At 32.8% G+C, this 12,684-nt stretch overlaps 1 protein-coding gene across 1 annotated transcript; it reads left to right on the top strand.

The window, feature by feature from the left end:
• Positions 1 to 2,023: 2,023 nt before the first annotated feature.
• On the top strand, positions 2,024 to 11,604 carry LOC108548368 (uncharacterized). Its single transcript, XM_017901274.1, has 6 exons — positions 2,024 to 2,490; positions 3,952 to 4,253; positions 4,952 to 5,075; positions 5,200 to 5,434; positions 7,400 to 7,553; positions 11,256 to 11,604. The coding sequence occupies exons 1-6, from the start codon at positions 2,209 to 2,211 to the stop codon at positions 11,602 to 11,604; spliced, it is 1,446 nt and encodes a 481-aa protein (XP_017756763.1). The 5' UTR covers positions 2,024 to 2,208.
• Positions 11,605 to 12,684: the final 1,080 nt, after the last annotated feature.

The raw sequence follows: 12,684 nt of genomic DNA, 5'->3' as shown, positions 1-12,684 counted from the left end.
CTGTATGCGATTTGTGAAATGGAAACAAGTTGAGAGAAGTTTTGTGATGTTTGAACTAAGAGATAACGTCACAATGCTGTGTCTCTCCTCAGAGAAAATTCAGATAAAACCCCTCCTATTTAAAATCTCCAAATTTTATTTTCCTTAATTTATTGTATAATAATAACCAATTAAAATAATTTTCTTTTACTATAAGCTAATAGTCAGTGCTATTATTATTAGTATTATTTCTGAAAAATACTACGAACTTTCCAAGCAATATTCTGCGAGATCCTGAAAGAAAACGTCTAAAAATGTGGATTTGGGAATGTTTTATTAAATCTATTCACGTGTCTTAATAAATATTCCTTGAACTATTTCGCCAGCGATTTCTAGCCAAATTGCATCGATTGCCTTTCACGACCTCGTTCGATGAACCCGATCTTATTGTCACGACTTTTCAATAAAGCATTTTCAGACTCGCAATCGTGTCGTGTGTTTTCTTATTTTATTTCTATAATCCGCCGCTTGTGTAGGCAATTTGTAAATAACTAGCGATCTTCTAGATCTGCTTACGGGTCTCCGATAGATCGAATATTAGCGTTAATACGACTAAATCGATGTTCCATTCGTGTTTGAAGTGACTGGAAGAAAAGGAAAGACTGAGACTTCTCGTTTCGATGTCGAATTACATTTACCCAGCTCTGTGTCCTTTCAACAGCGTCTGTTCGTAATTATTAATTCGAGCAAGGCTATGATAACGATATCGTTATGGAATTATTCGAAATTATTAAAAGATCGTCGAACTATTAATTTTGCTGAATATATTCCAAAAATCCAATGTGGTTGTATTACGTAAGATTGTTACTCGAATAAGTAATAGTGTCAGTCACTGTGTTATTTCTACGGAATGAATGCTAGACGAATCTCGTTTCAAATTTTGTTCAAGTGTTTATCGAATAAATGTTCTTGGAAAACGAACGAACTCGTGGAGATGTTTCCGAAATCCTAAATTACCTAGATGGCAAGGAGAAGCAATTCAAAAATTGGCGAACTACCAAAAATTAGAATTTCAGTAGATTTTCGAAGTGAAAAATAATTTTCCGATGAAGACATATTTGGTAGAAAATCTAAATTGACATGGTTGTATTAAAAATCTAGAAGGATTTAGAGAAATTATGTTAAAATATATAGCAGATGAACATATATAATTTTTTGATTTCTTACGAATGGATATTGTTTTAATTATAGCAAAGACACGTGTTTATGCGTACCCTTGAGAGAATTATGTTAAAAATAATTATATTAAAAATGTCTACTGTGATAAAAATTTCGCTGCGTGGAAATATGGAAGTAAGTTCTTGAATGAATTTTTACGTCGTTATTAGTCGGAAAAATCGATGAGACACAGATAAATAATCGGAGTCAGAGGCAGCACGCCGTAAATCTGGCACGCCCCCTATCGATCCCGATTATTCGCTTCAGTTTCCGACCGTTTAGCACGACAACCGTTCGTTTCTGTTCCTTTGTGTTCATATTCTCTTGCTTCCGTTCGGGATCCTACTTCCTATTGTTCATAAAATCTCAAATATCCCGAAGGGATTCAATTAATTTCGAGTGGAATCATACTTTGCGTTTGTCACATCGAAATCTTCGAAATTAAATTATATTTCCGATCGAGGTCTTAGAAATTATATTATTTTCTCAATTTTCAGCTTTGACATTAAGTTATCTTCTTTTGAAATCTTGGTTCTTATTATTTAGAAAATTACAAATTTCCCGGTAGATATTTTCGGAATTAAATTATTTTCAATTAAAGGCGTAGCTTCCAATATTTAGAAAATTACAAATTTCTCGATAGATATTTTCGAAATTAAATTATTTCTAATTAAAGGCGTACCTTCCATTATTTAGCAAATTCCAAATTTTCCAATAGAAATTTTCGAAATTAAATTATTTCCAATTAAAATCGTACATGTTATTATTTATAATATTCCAAATTTCGTAACAAAAATTTCTCAAATTAAATAATTTCCCACCAAAATCACACTCCTTTCAAAATCCAAATTTCTCCTTTGAAACCTCCCTTTATTAATAAAAGAAAGTTTTTAAATTTTTGTTTCACTCTAACGCCGGGCAATTGTAGAAAAATTGAAGAAAAATTTAAAAAAATAGGAATCAATAAAAAATAAGGAAATTTTAATTTGCATAAAGCCGCGATATAACGTCATGAGGAGTGCAGTGGTGAAAAGATTTTGGACCCCATGGATATTCTTCGCGTTAACGATAAAATCGTCGTGCAGTGTCGATAAATATTGGCTTCCGAATCTGGAGTGGGAAACACCTGAAAATTGGGTTGGAAAACGGATTCCGGAATTAGACAGTTTCGTGACGTTTCCATTGGACATGAGACACGCTGTCGGAATAGGTAGCGCGAGTGACCTGAGGCTCTCTGGGGTCGACCTGCCCAGGTCTGGTGCCTTGGTATTACCTCGAAATGGAAAATTGCAGGTACGAAAATTCCATGTGAATTTATAATTAAATAATCAACCCTCATCCTCCCGATCCGATGATTTCGAATGATTTATTACCTTCGTTTGGATATAACCTTGCACGCATAAATCGATGGCTTAGGCGATTTAACGTTACGCAGTAATGAATTAACGTGATGGAATATTCAAGTGGTATTGACATTTAATAATTATATTTCTTAAATCTCTGGGATTATTCTGAGGAATTAATATAGGTATATTCAAAGTGGACATTTGACGGATACAATCGTTAAATATTTTAATTAATTTTGACTGATCATTTCAACGACGAAATAAATATCTCGCGAAATTACAGAATTTTTCATAAAAATTGACAATCACGTTATGAGGGATATTTAAAAGCATGTATTAAATTGTATATTGAAATTATTAATTATTTTAAAGACGTTAATTAACAACAGTTAATAAATTAAGGAATTTATTTGGTTTATTAAAAATTAAGTAAATATATAAAAATTGATTAATATATAGTAATAAAAATTACTAAAAATAAAATAAAATATTTTCACCGAAGGATAGTTTCTTAGGAATGGATATTGTTTTAATTATATCAAAGACAAATGTTTATGTGTACCCTCGTAAAAATTATATTAAAAATAATTACATTAAAAATGTCCACTATGATGCTAAGATGTTAAGATGTCCATTAAAGATGTTAATTAACAGTAATTAATAAATTAAGGAATTTATTTGCTTTATTAAAAATTTTAAAAAAATATAAAAATTGATTAATATATAGTAATAAAAATTACTAAAAATAAACTAAAATATTTTTACCGAAGGGTAGTTTCTTACAACCCCCTCGTTTACTGCGGTTTTATTAGAAAATCGATATAAAGAAAATCGATGCTTAATTTCTCCTGAACCGGAAATATTAACGTGTCAGTGGAATTCGTGATATACGACGATATACGCAATGTTCGATTAGTCGAATATTGTATCGAACCCCCTAGTCCGATGGCTAATAATCCGCGAAACAGAATCAAGAAGCAGGACGTAAATCCTGCATGCCTGTCCCTGAAACTCAGCTCAACGAACGATAAAATATCTGGAAAGAAAATACGAACATTATTCCTGTCAGTTTTACCGAAAAATTCGTGGAAATTGGAAGATATTAAAAATTCCGTGGTAACTGAGAAAGCAATTAATAATAATTAAAAAGGATACTAAAAAATTGTTAACATTGGAAAAATGATAAAAAGATATCCCTGACATTTTCTTCACGTTTGAAATGAAAAATTTGTAATATTTAAAATTGCAATATTTCTTCGTATTTTAAAATGGACGTTTTTAATATTCGAAATTAAAAAGTTTGAAATATTTGAAAGAAGAGAATTTCGAATTTTTTAATTTTGTTTGATATTTTTATCATGGGTATTATAGTCGGGTTGAATTAATTTTGATTATTTTGTTGGATTAGTTAAGTGAACCTAAGACACCACGTAAGACGAGCGAATGGTTAAGGGCGGGTAACTTGTTCTGGGCTGATCCTCAAAATTGGAACGGTAGCTCGGAAGCAGCGCCTCATCTCGAACAGGTACCCTGTCTTAAAGATAACATCGTGCTGCCAGCGAAGAATCGCACGTTTAGCACTCTTTTGCCGCTGAAGAATATCGAAGTGTGGTCGATTAGATTAAATGGCGAGAAGCAACCGCTCAACGAGGGGCAATGGATGCGCTTGAGAAATAGCAGGGAATTCGCGAAAGGAATATTCACTGTGATGTATGTTTAATTGGAACTCAAATTCCGAATTTTCCCATTTTTTTTATGCTTTAATTTTCTAATTCTAGAATTCTGGAATGCTTGAATTTTTGAATTCCCGAATTCTCAAATGTCAGAATTTTTGAATTCTCGAATTCTCAAATGTCTGAATTTTTGAATTCTCGAATTCTCGAATATCTGAATTTTTGAATTCCCGAATGCTCGAATGTCTGAATTTTTGAATTCTCGAATATCTGAATTTTTGAATTCTCGAATACCCAAATGTCCGAATTTTTGAATACTCGAATTCTCGAATCTCTGAATTCTTTAATATTCGAATTCTCGAATCTCCGAATTTTGGAATTCTCGAATGTCTGCATTTTTGAATTCGTGAATTCTCGAATGTCCGAATTTTTGAATTCTCGAATTCTCATTTGAATTTCTAAAACTTCAAATTATCTAAATTTTTATTCTCGAATTCTCGAATTTGTGAATTTTTAAATTGTCGAATATTTAAATTTCTACAGCTTCGATTTTTAAACCTTCGAATTTTCTAATTCTTTAATTTCCCAATTTTCCAGTTTTCGCGTTTCTAAGTTCGGAAAATTTGAGACACTTTAATTACCTGATTCTCCAATTCGTGAAATTTTCTTTCATCGACTTCGAGATCCTCGATAATTCGATTCTCCATAATTCAGAAACACAATGCAATTACACAGGTACGCCGAGTACCATTGCGAAAAGTGTGCCTGTCAGATCGACCCAGACGGATATTATCTCGAGGAAGTGTGCGCCATTGAGAGACCAAGGTGTGGGTACACCCCCTGTGAATATCCCCTTACGGTGAGTACGATCGATTTTAACCATCTTTCTGCGCGGGAAGTCACGAAAAGACGTTCGTTTAGAACCTTGTTAGCCACAGAAACGGTGATTAAAATCGGTCCCTGTGGGACAATGTGAAACGCAGGTAGAAGGCCATTGCTGTCAGTACTGCGGTGCTCGGGTGTCTTTGACGGATAAAGCTCCTATGTTAATGGTGGACGTCGCGACGGACGTAGCTTTGACGGAATACGCAGGCAAGTTGGCTTGGCACGTGAGACGTACTTGGAACGGGGCAGTGGAGGTTCTGTTGAAGACAAAGGGAGGGTACTCGGAAATCGACGTACTGAAAGCGGCGCAAGATGTGAAGCATTCCTTGCTCAGTAAATTCCATATTTTATATTTTATTACTACCATATTTTTCTTTTTTTTTTTATAATTTTGTATATTCTTTTTGGTCTCCTAGGATTTTTAATCTATGACTTTCCATGATTAGTCTATATATTTGAAAATAATTAAGAAATAATTAAAAAAATAATTAATTATTTATTTCCTTTTTTATAATTTTGTATACTCATTTTGGTGTCCTTAGATCTTTGGTCTGTGACTTTTCATAATCAGTACACATATATTTATAATTCTATATTTGAAAATAATTAAGAATTTATCTATTTCGAATGTCTGAATTTTTGAATTCTCGAATATCTGAATTTTTGAATTCTCGAATACCCAAATGTCCGAATTTTTGAATACTCGAATTCTCGAATCTCTGAATTCTTTAATATTCGAATTCTCGAATCTCCGAATTTTGGAATTCTCGAATGTCTGCATTTTTGAATTCGTGAATTCTCGAATGTCCGAATTTTTGAATTCTCGAATTCTCATTTGAATTTCTAAAACTTCAAATTATCTAAATTTTTATTCTCGAATTCTCGAATTTGTGAATTTTTAAATTGTCGAATATTTAAATTTCTACAGCTTCGATTTTTAAACCTTCGAATTTTCTAATTCTTTAATTTCCCAATTTTCCAGTTTTCGCGTTTCTAAGTTCGGAAAATTTGAGACACTTTAATTACCTGATTCTCCAATTCGTGAAATTTTCTTTCATCGACTTCGAGATCCTCGATAATTCGATTCTCCATAATTCAGAAACACAATGCAATTACACAGGTACGCCGAGTACCATTGCGAAAAGTGTGCCTGTCAGATCGACCCAGACGGATATTATCTCGAGGAAGTGTGCGCCATTGAGAGACCAAGGTGTGGGTACACCCCCTGTGAATATCCCCTTACGGTGAGTACGATCGATTTTAACCATCTTTCTGCGCGGGAAGTCACGAAAAGACGTTCGTTTAGAACCTTGTTAGCCACAGAAACGGTGATTAAAATCGGTCCCTGTGGGACAATGTGAAACGCAGGTAGAAGGCCATTGCTGTCAGTACTGCGGTGCTCGGGTGTCTTTGACGGATAAAGCTCCTATGTTAATGGTGGACGTCGCGACGGACGTAGCTTTGACGGAATACGCAGGCAAGTTGGCTTGGCACGTGAGACGTACTTGGAACGGGGCAGTGGAGGTTCTGTTGAAGACAAAGGGAGGGTACTCGGAAATCGACGTACTGAAAGCGGCGCAAGATGTGAAGCATTCCTTGCTCAGTAAATTCCATATTTTATATTTTATTACTACCATATTTTTCTTTTTTTTTTTATAATTTTGTATATTCTTTTTGGTCTCCTAGGATTTTTAATCTATGACTTTCCATGATTAGTCTATATATTTGAAAATAATTAAGAAATAATTAAAAAAATAATTAATTATTTATTTCCTTTTTTATAATTTTGTATACTCATTTTGGTGTCCTTAGATCTTTGGTCTGTGACTTTTCATAATCAGTACACATATATTTATAATTCTATATTTGAAAATAATTAAGAATTTATCTATTTTTTTTTTTTTTTTGTAATTTTATATATTATTTTTGGTGTCCTAGAATCTTTGGTCTCAGACATTCCATAATTAGTATTTATATTTCTACATAAAAATAAATAAAAATTGGTCACTTTTGAAAATGGGTTGTTTTATAATTCTTTTATAATTCTTTTTCTACAATTCTGGGACATTTTGTAATTGGAAATGCACACATCAGTGAATAAAAATTTCCCTACTATTTTTAAAATTCAACTATTTCGTAATCTCTAATCTTCTCTTCATATTTTTCTAATTCAATATATTCTCTTTTTGATCCTTTTGATCTTATTTTATATATCTATATTATATCTGTCGTTAGAGATCGATGATTCTCAAAAACTAGTTATCCTAATATTTTTTTAATTCAAATTTTTTTTTGCAGATATGAATATAGAGGTTTTGAATATGGAAGTGACTGGAGCTGCCTTGAAAGATAATCGGCTGACTGTTGCATTGGTACCCTTCTTTACGACGCCATTCATCATTCTTCTTGTCGTATTCCTTGGCTGCATATACTTTGGCTACACATATAGGCAGTGAGTATACATATACAAGGTGTAATTAATTAACGAGTATCGTAGGCAGATCCTACGTTATCCTTCCTTTGAACTTTGGTCCGTGTTATGGGATTCTATAATCTCACGAAACGTGCAGTTCCATACTTCTCTTGCAATCTGAGGATCGTAAAGTCTCTTGTAGGATTAACTTCGGATAAAAATGCCTCGAGAAAAGTACGATGTACGGTGAAAATATAAATGGAGTAATGGGAGAAAGATAGAAACAAGGTGAAAACATAAGCTCTGCACTTTCTTCTATATTTAATCCCATGGTCAGCAATGCTGCGGAATTCTTTCATTAGTCGTTATAAAATAGATTTACGAGACTGAACGATCGAATTTTAAGAAAGGTTTCTATTTTCTTTTATTTCGATTAGTAATTTTTCGAATCGTCGATGTACCGAATTTTCAAACCTTCAAAATATCGAATTTTTAAACAATCGAACTTCGAAACTATCGAATTTTCAATTTTTAGAAGTTTTTTAGTTTCCAAATTTCCTGAATAATAGGCTTTCGCATCTCCGAATTTTCGAATTATCAAATTTCTTAAATTCCGAATTTTTTAACTTTCGAATTTTCGAATTATCAAATTTTTTAATTTCCTAATTTTTAAACTTTCGAATTTTCGAATTATCAAATTCTTTAATTTCCTAATTTTTAAACTTTCGAATTTTCAAATTATCAAATTTTTCAATTTCCGAATTTTTAAACTTTCGAATTTTCGAATTATCGAACTTTCGAATACTCTAATTATCAAATTCCCGAATTCGAAAAATGGAGAACTCTATAGTTTCTAAATTTGCAAATGCCCAAATTTCCAAATAATTCTATATCCACCAAAATGCTCGAAATAAAAATACTCCCCCTCTTTATCAACCTTCCAATTATCAAAAAGACTAAACAAAGAAAACTGGAAAAAAGAATAAAAAACGAATCAGCGAATGCAATCAGAGATGCGCTTGAAGAAGGGAGAAGCGAAAAGCGGAGTTGGTAGTTGGACAAAAATAGCTTGCACGGTGCATGTTTTCGCGAACGACAAACGGAAACGAGGAGCTCAGCGATTACGAGCAACTCGTTGGAAAAGCGGCGCTGAAGCTTTCCGTAAGCTCGTCCCGGTTCACCCTTATATCCCGCCGACGCGTGGGTGTCGATGACGAGAAGCGTGGAGCAGCAGAGGGACAACGAAAAAAGGAAGTAGAGAAGAAAGTAAAAGAGCAAGAAGAATAATACGGCGGAGAAAGTAATTACGCGGAATATGAAACAGGGGGCGCACTCGGCGACTGCCGCGCCATCTCTACACTCGCAACTCCTGCATTCCGGATGCCTGCGAAATTAACTTCCCTTCGGCACGTCTCTCGACGAATAGGAACCAAATATATCACCTGGAAACGCTTCGGAATAGATTTTTAACCCTTTGCGCTCGAGAGACGACTCTCAGTCGCCATTTAATCAGATTCTAAACATCCATGTTAATTAATATACCAAATTTAAAATTACCCCACGATGCGTGGAATGTCGAAGTAAAATAATTTAATTTTTACACGATTTCGTATTTACCCTTTTCAAAATATCGTCGACCTTATGGCTGATAGTCTTCGAATTACTACTTTCAATTGTATTAACATTTTCGATTAATATCGTGGTGAGCTAATTTTTTGGCATAAATGAAGGGATTAGAATCTATTGGATTGCTATAGCCATTTCAATTCCTATAGGTTTTTGATTAAAATTTTCAATTGTATTGACATTTTTGATTAATATCGTGGTGAGCTAATTTTTTTGGTATAAATGAAGGGATCAGAACCTATTTTTCATTACTATTTTAATAGTTCTCATTACTATTGTAATAGATCGTATCACTATATCAGTAAAATCGGTAATATTTTCTTGAATTTTTAAGTCTCTGTTTCATCGAATGTGACAGTGAATATTTCAATATTCGAATCTTTTCTCACGATCAAATATGGCCACTTAAGAATTTTTTAAATTAATTTTGTGAATTTTTTAAATTCTTTTTATGAATTTTTAATTCCCATTTTTATTCGCCATTTTTTAAATGGGAATTATCGAATATTTTAATTTCTATTTTTCCAAATATAATTGCGAGAGTTCGTACTTTTAAATCTCTGTTTTATTCAGTATAATTGTAAATTATTCAATTTTTTAGTTTCTATTTTATAAAGTATGATTGTGAATTCTTAAATTTTTCAATTTCTGTTTCATCGAGTGTAATTGTGAGTTTTCGAGTATTTGGATTTCTGTTTCACGTTAACACAACCATGAGTTCATGGATTTCTAACACTTTTTATGGCATCGATTATGGCTGTCATAGAACATATTTCTATAAAAATTTCCAAATGCCAAACCAGTTCTAATCTAATTTTTATTTTATTTCGAACCTGATCTTAGGAATAAATAGAATTAATCGAACAAGAAAATAATTCAGATTAATATTATTTTTCCATTTCAATTTCGCGAAATTAACCAAAACGCGAAGATTCATCACGAATTTTCATCGAGTGGCAGATATTCCAGCGCACCTCCGTGATTTCGTGTAACGCAGCTACCAGGAGAGCAGCCGAGGCTGCCTCGAATTTCACCACCCATACCCCTATTAGAATCCAGTAAAACGAACTGCATATGCAAGCACGTGCAACTTCAAATATTCCCTATACTACCACATCGTTGGAAACCTGAATAATAGGGATGCATAACAAAAATGGACTTGATTCAAAAATTTATAAAATGAATTACCAAATATAGGAAAGATTATAGCATATAAGTATAGTATATAGTATATAGTAGAGTTTATAGTATATATAGTTATATAGTATATAGTATATATTTATCGTTATTATTTATTATTTATTTATTTAATAAGACAGGTCATAGCCCAATGTTCAATTATTATTATGTATCATAGTATGTATATTATATTATATGCTATAATATTTCGTTATAAAATGTAGAATATTTTATTAATATATTTCATTTGTTGTAAATATTTCGCAACGAATAAAATATTCGACGGAGGAGAGGAAGAAATAGGGTGGAGAAATAGGGGGAGGTTTATGGTGAGAAAATGGTAAAGGTCGAGGAGGAATGGGGATGAAACTGATTTCAGTTCGAGAAACATCGATGGCAATGGCCTAGTAACCAACAACTCGACCCCATTTAACATTTACCGTTCTACACTTGGCAATTTCTTTGTTGGCACGATTTCCCAGCGAACTAAGAACCTCGTGCCATTTAATTAACCCGACCTGTCCAATCGAGTCGAACAGCTCATTGTTTTCAGAGGGGTAACTGACGCCATGGCTTTTGGGATTTCACGGTGAAATTATGACGAAACTCGTAGCCATGAGAATTTCGAATATTTATTATTAAAAAAAAGATAAATGAAACAAATGAAAAATTCACGATCTAAATTATTCTTGATATTTTGCAAAATGTGATATAGCACTTTGTTGCGTTATATTCCAATTTTGTAATAACCTGTTCTACAATAGTACTATAATACTATAGTATGTGAAATATGTAACGTATAATTATACATTGCACGATATTTTATAACGAAAATTGCTGAACCTTTTTAGAAAAAATTCGCGGAATGTTAAAAAATTAATTTTATTTGCATCATTAGGATTCGGATGTTAAATACAAAATTATTCAATTTTTCAGTATACTCGTAAGCTGCACGGAGTTCTTCTCGTCCATCAGGGACGGAGTACGAGCGGACAAAGCAGAGGGTGGCAAACCTTTCAGTTTCGCACGTTTCGAAAATATATCGGAGGGTAATGTCCAAATCTCCAACGTCGACGTCACGAGCGAGCCGAAGGAGGTGCAGGAGGAGGAGGGCCAGGACCCTACTTCCGGCGGCAGATTCGAGAACCCTTTGTATAGATCGAAGAGAAGAGGGCGTAAGGAAGACGAGGAGGTTTTAGGCATGGAAGCTCTCATGCAATTGACGACCCTTAAGGACAAAATGGAGGAGCAACTGGAAGAAGTTGAAATAAACATGGACGAATAAAACGAAACGAAAATTAATCAATCAGAAGTCATTTCCTTCTTTTTTTCTTTTTTTCTTGGAAAGTAAAGAAAGATTGAATGAATTTTAAATCGAGAAAATTTAAAACCTCATCGAATTTTGTTTTTACTTTTCTCAGTGTAATTTATGAATTTTTTAATCTCAAAGTGACAATAAAATTATATAGACTTTAACATTTAGAAGAATATTTAAAAATTAAAATTGAGAACGAAAAAATGAAAGAATTAAGATTATTTCAATAATCTTTAAATCGAGATAATTTAAATCGTCTCAAATTTTGTTTTTAATTTTTCAGTGTGATTTATGAATTTTTGAAATTCAAATTGTCAATAAAATTGTATAGACTTTAACGAGTAGAAGTTAATCTGAGAATTAAAATTGAGCATGAATAAATTGAAGGATTAAGATAAAATAAAATATAACAAAATAAAAATATAATAAAACGAAGATTTCAGAATTAAAAATTGGACCACAAAAGAATTTCGTTTACAATTAAAAAGTCGAATGACAAGGATGTCAAGACAATATTACAAATGACACTCTTTAACTGGACGTTAATTAAAACGTGAATAGAAGTCGATTCAATTGTAAAGGCCTATGGGGTCGAGCTATTGAAATTTGATACAGGGACAGATAACTGGCAAGAATGAACGATGGTCGAGAGTGTAATTGAATTAGCACATCGATTAAAACACCTCATTTTCTACTGCTAAAAATCGTATAGTTGTAAAACAGAATACGTTTAATAACTAATCCTAATTCAATCATTCCAAATCTCCCGATACTCTAATCGAAAAGCTCGATGATCCCTCTGAAACCTAACAGAAGAGTAAAACCGATAAGATAGCAAATACGAACAGAGACGTCACACGATATCTACCACTGTGTGACCAAAATCAATTAGCTGTTCAATGTCACGTTCCTCCATATACGTTCACATTACCCTATTGCTTGTTACAAATACTGAAATGTATATAAGAATAATGGTGAAGAAAAATAAAGAACAGTGGCAGTAGAAATTATAAATGTCAATATAAACGAACAGTAACGAGAAAATAAAGA

Source organism: Eufriesea mexicana, unplaced genomic scaffold, assembly GCF_001483705.2.
Source record: "Eufriesea mexicana isolate 0111107269 unplaced genomic scaffold, ASM148370v2 scaffold1596, whole genome shotgun sequence".
NCBI classification, from domain to species: Eukaryota; Metazoa; Arthropoda; class Insecta; order Hymenoptera; family Apidae; genus Eufriesea; species Eufriesea mexicana.
Note: the sequence above shows the minus strand (reverse complement) of the source record. Positions and strands in the feature narration are given on the sequence as shown.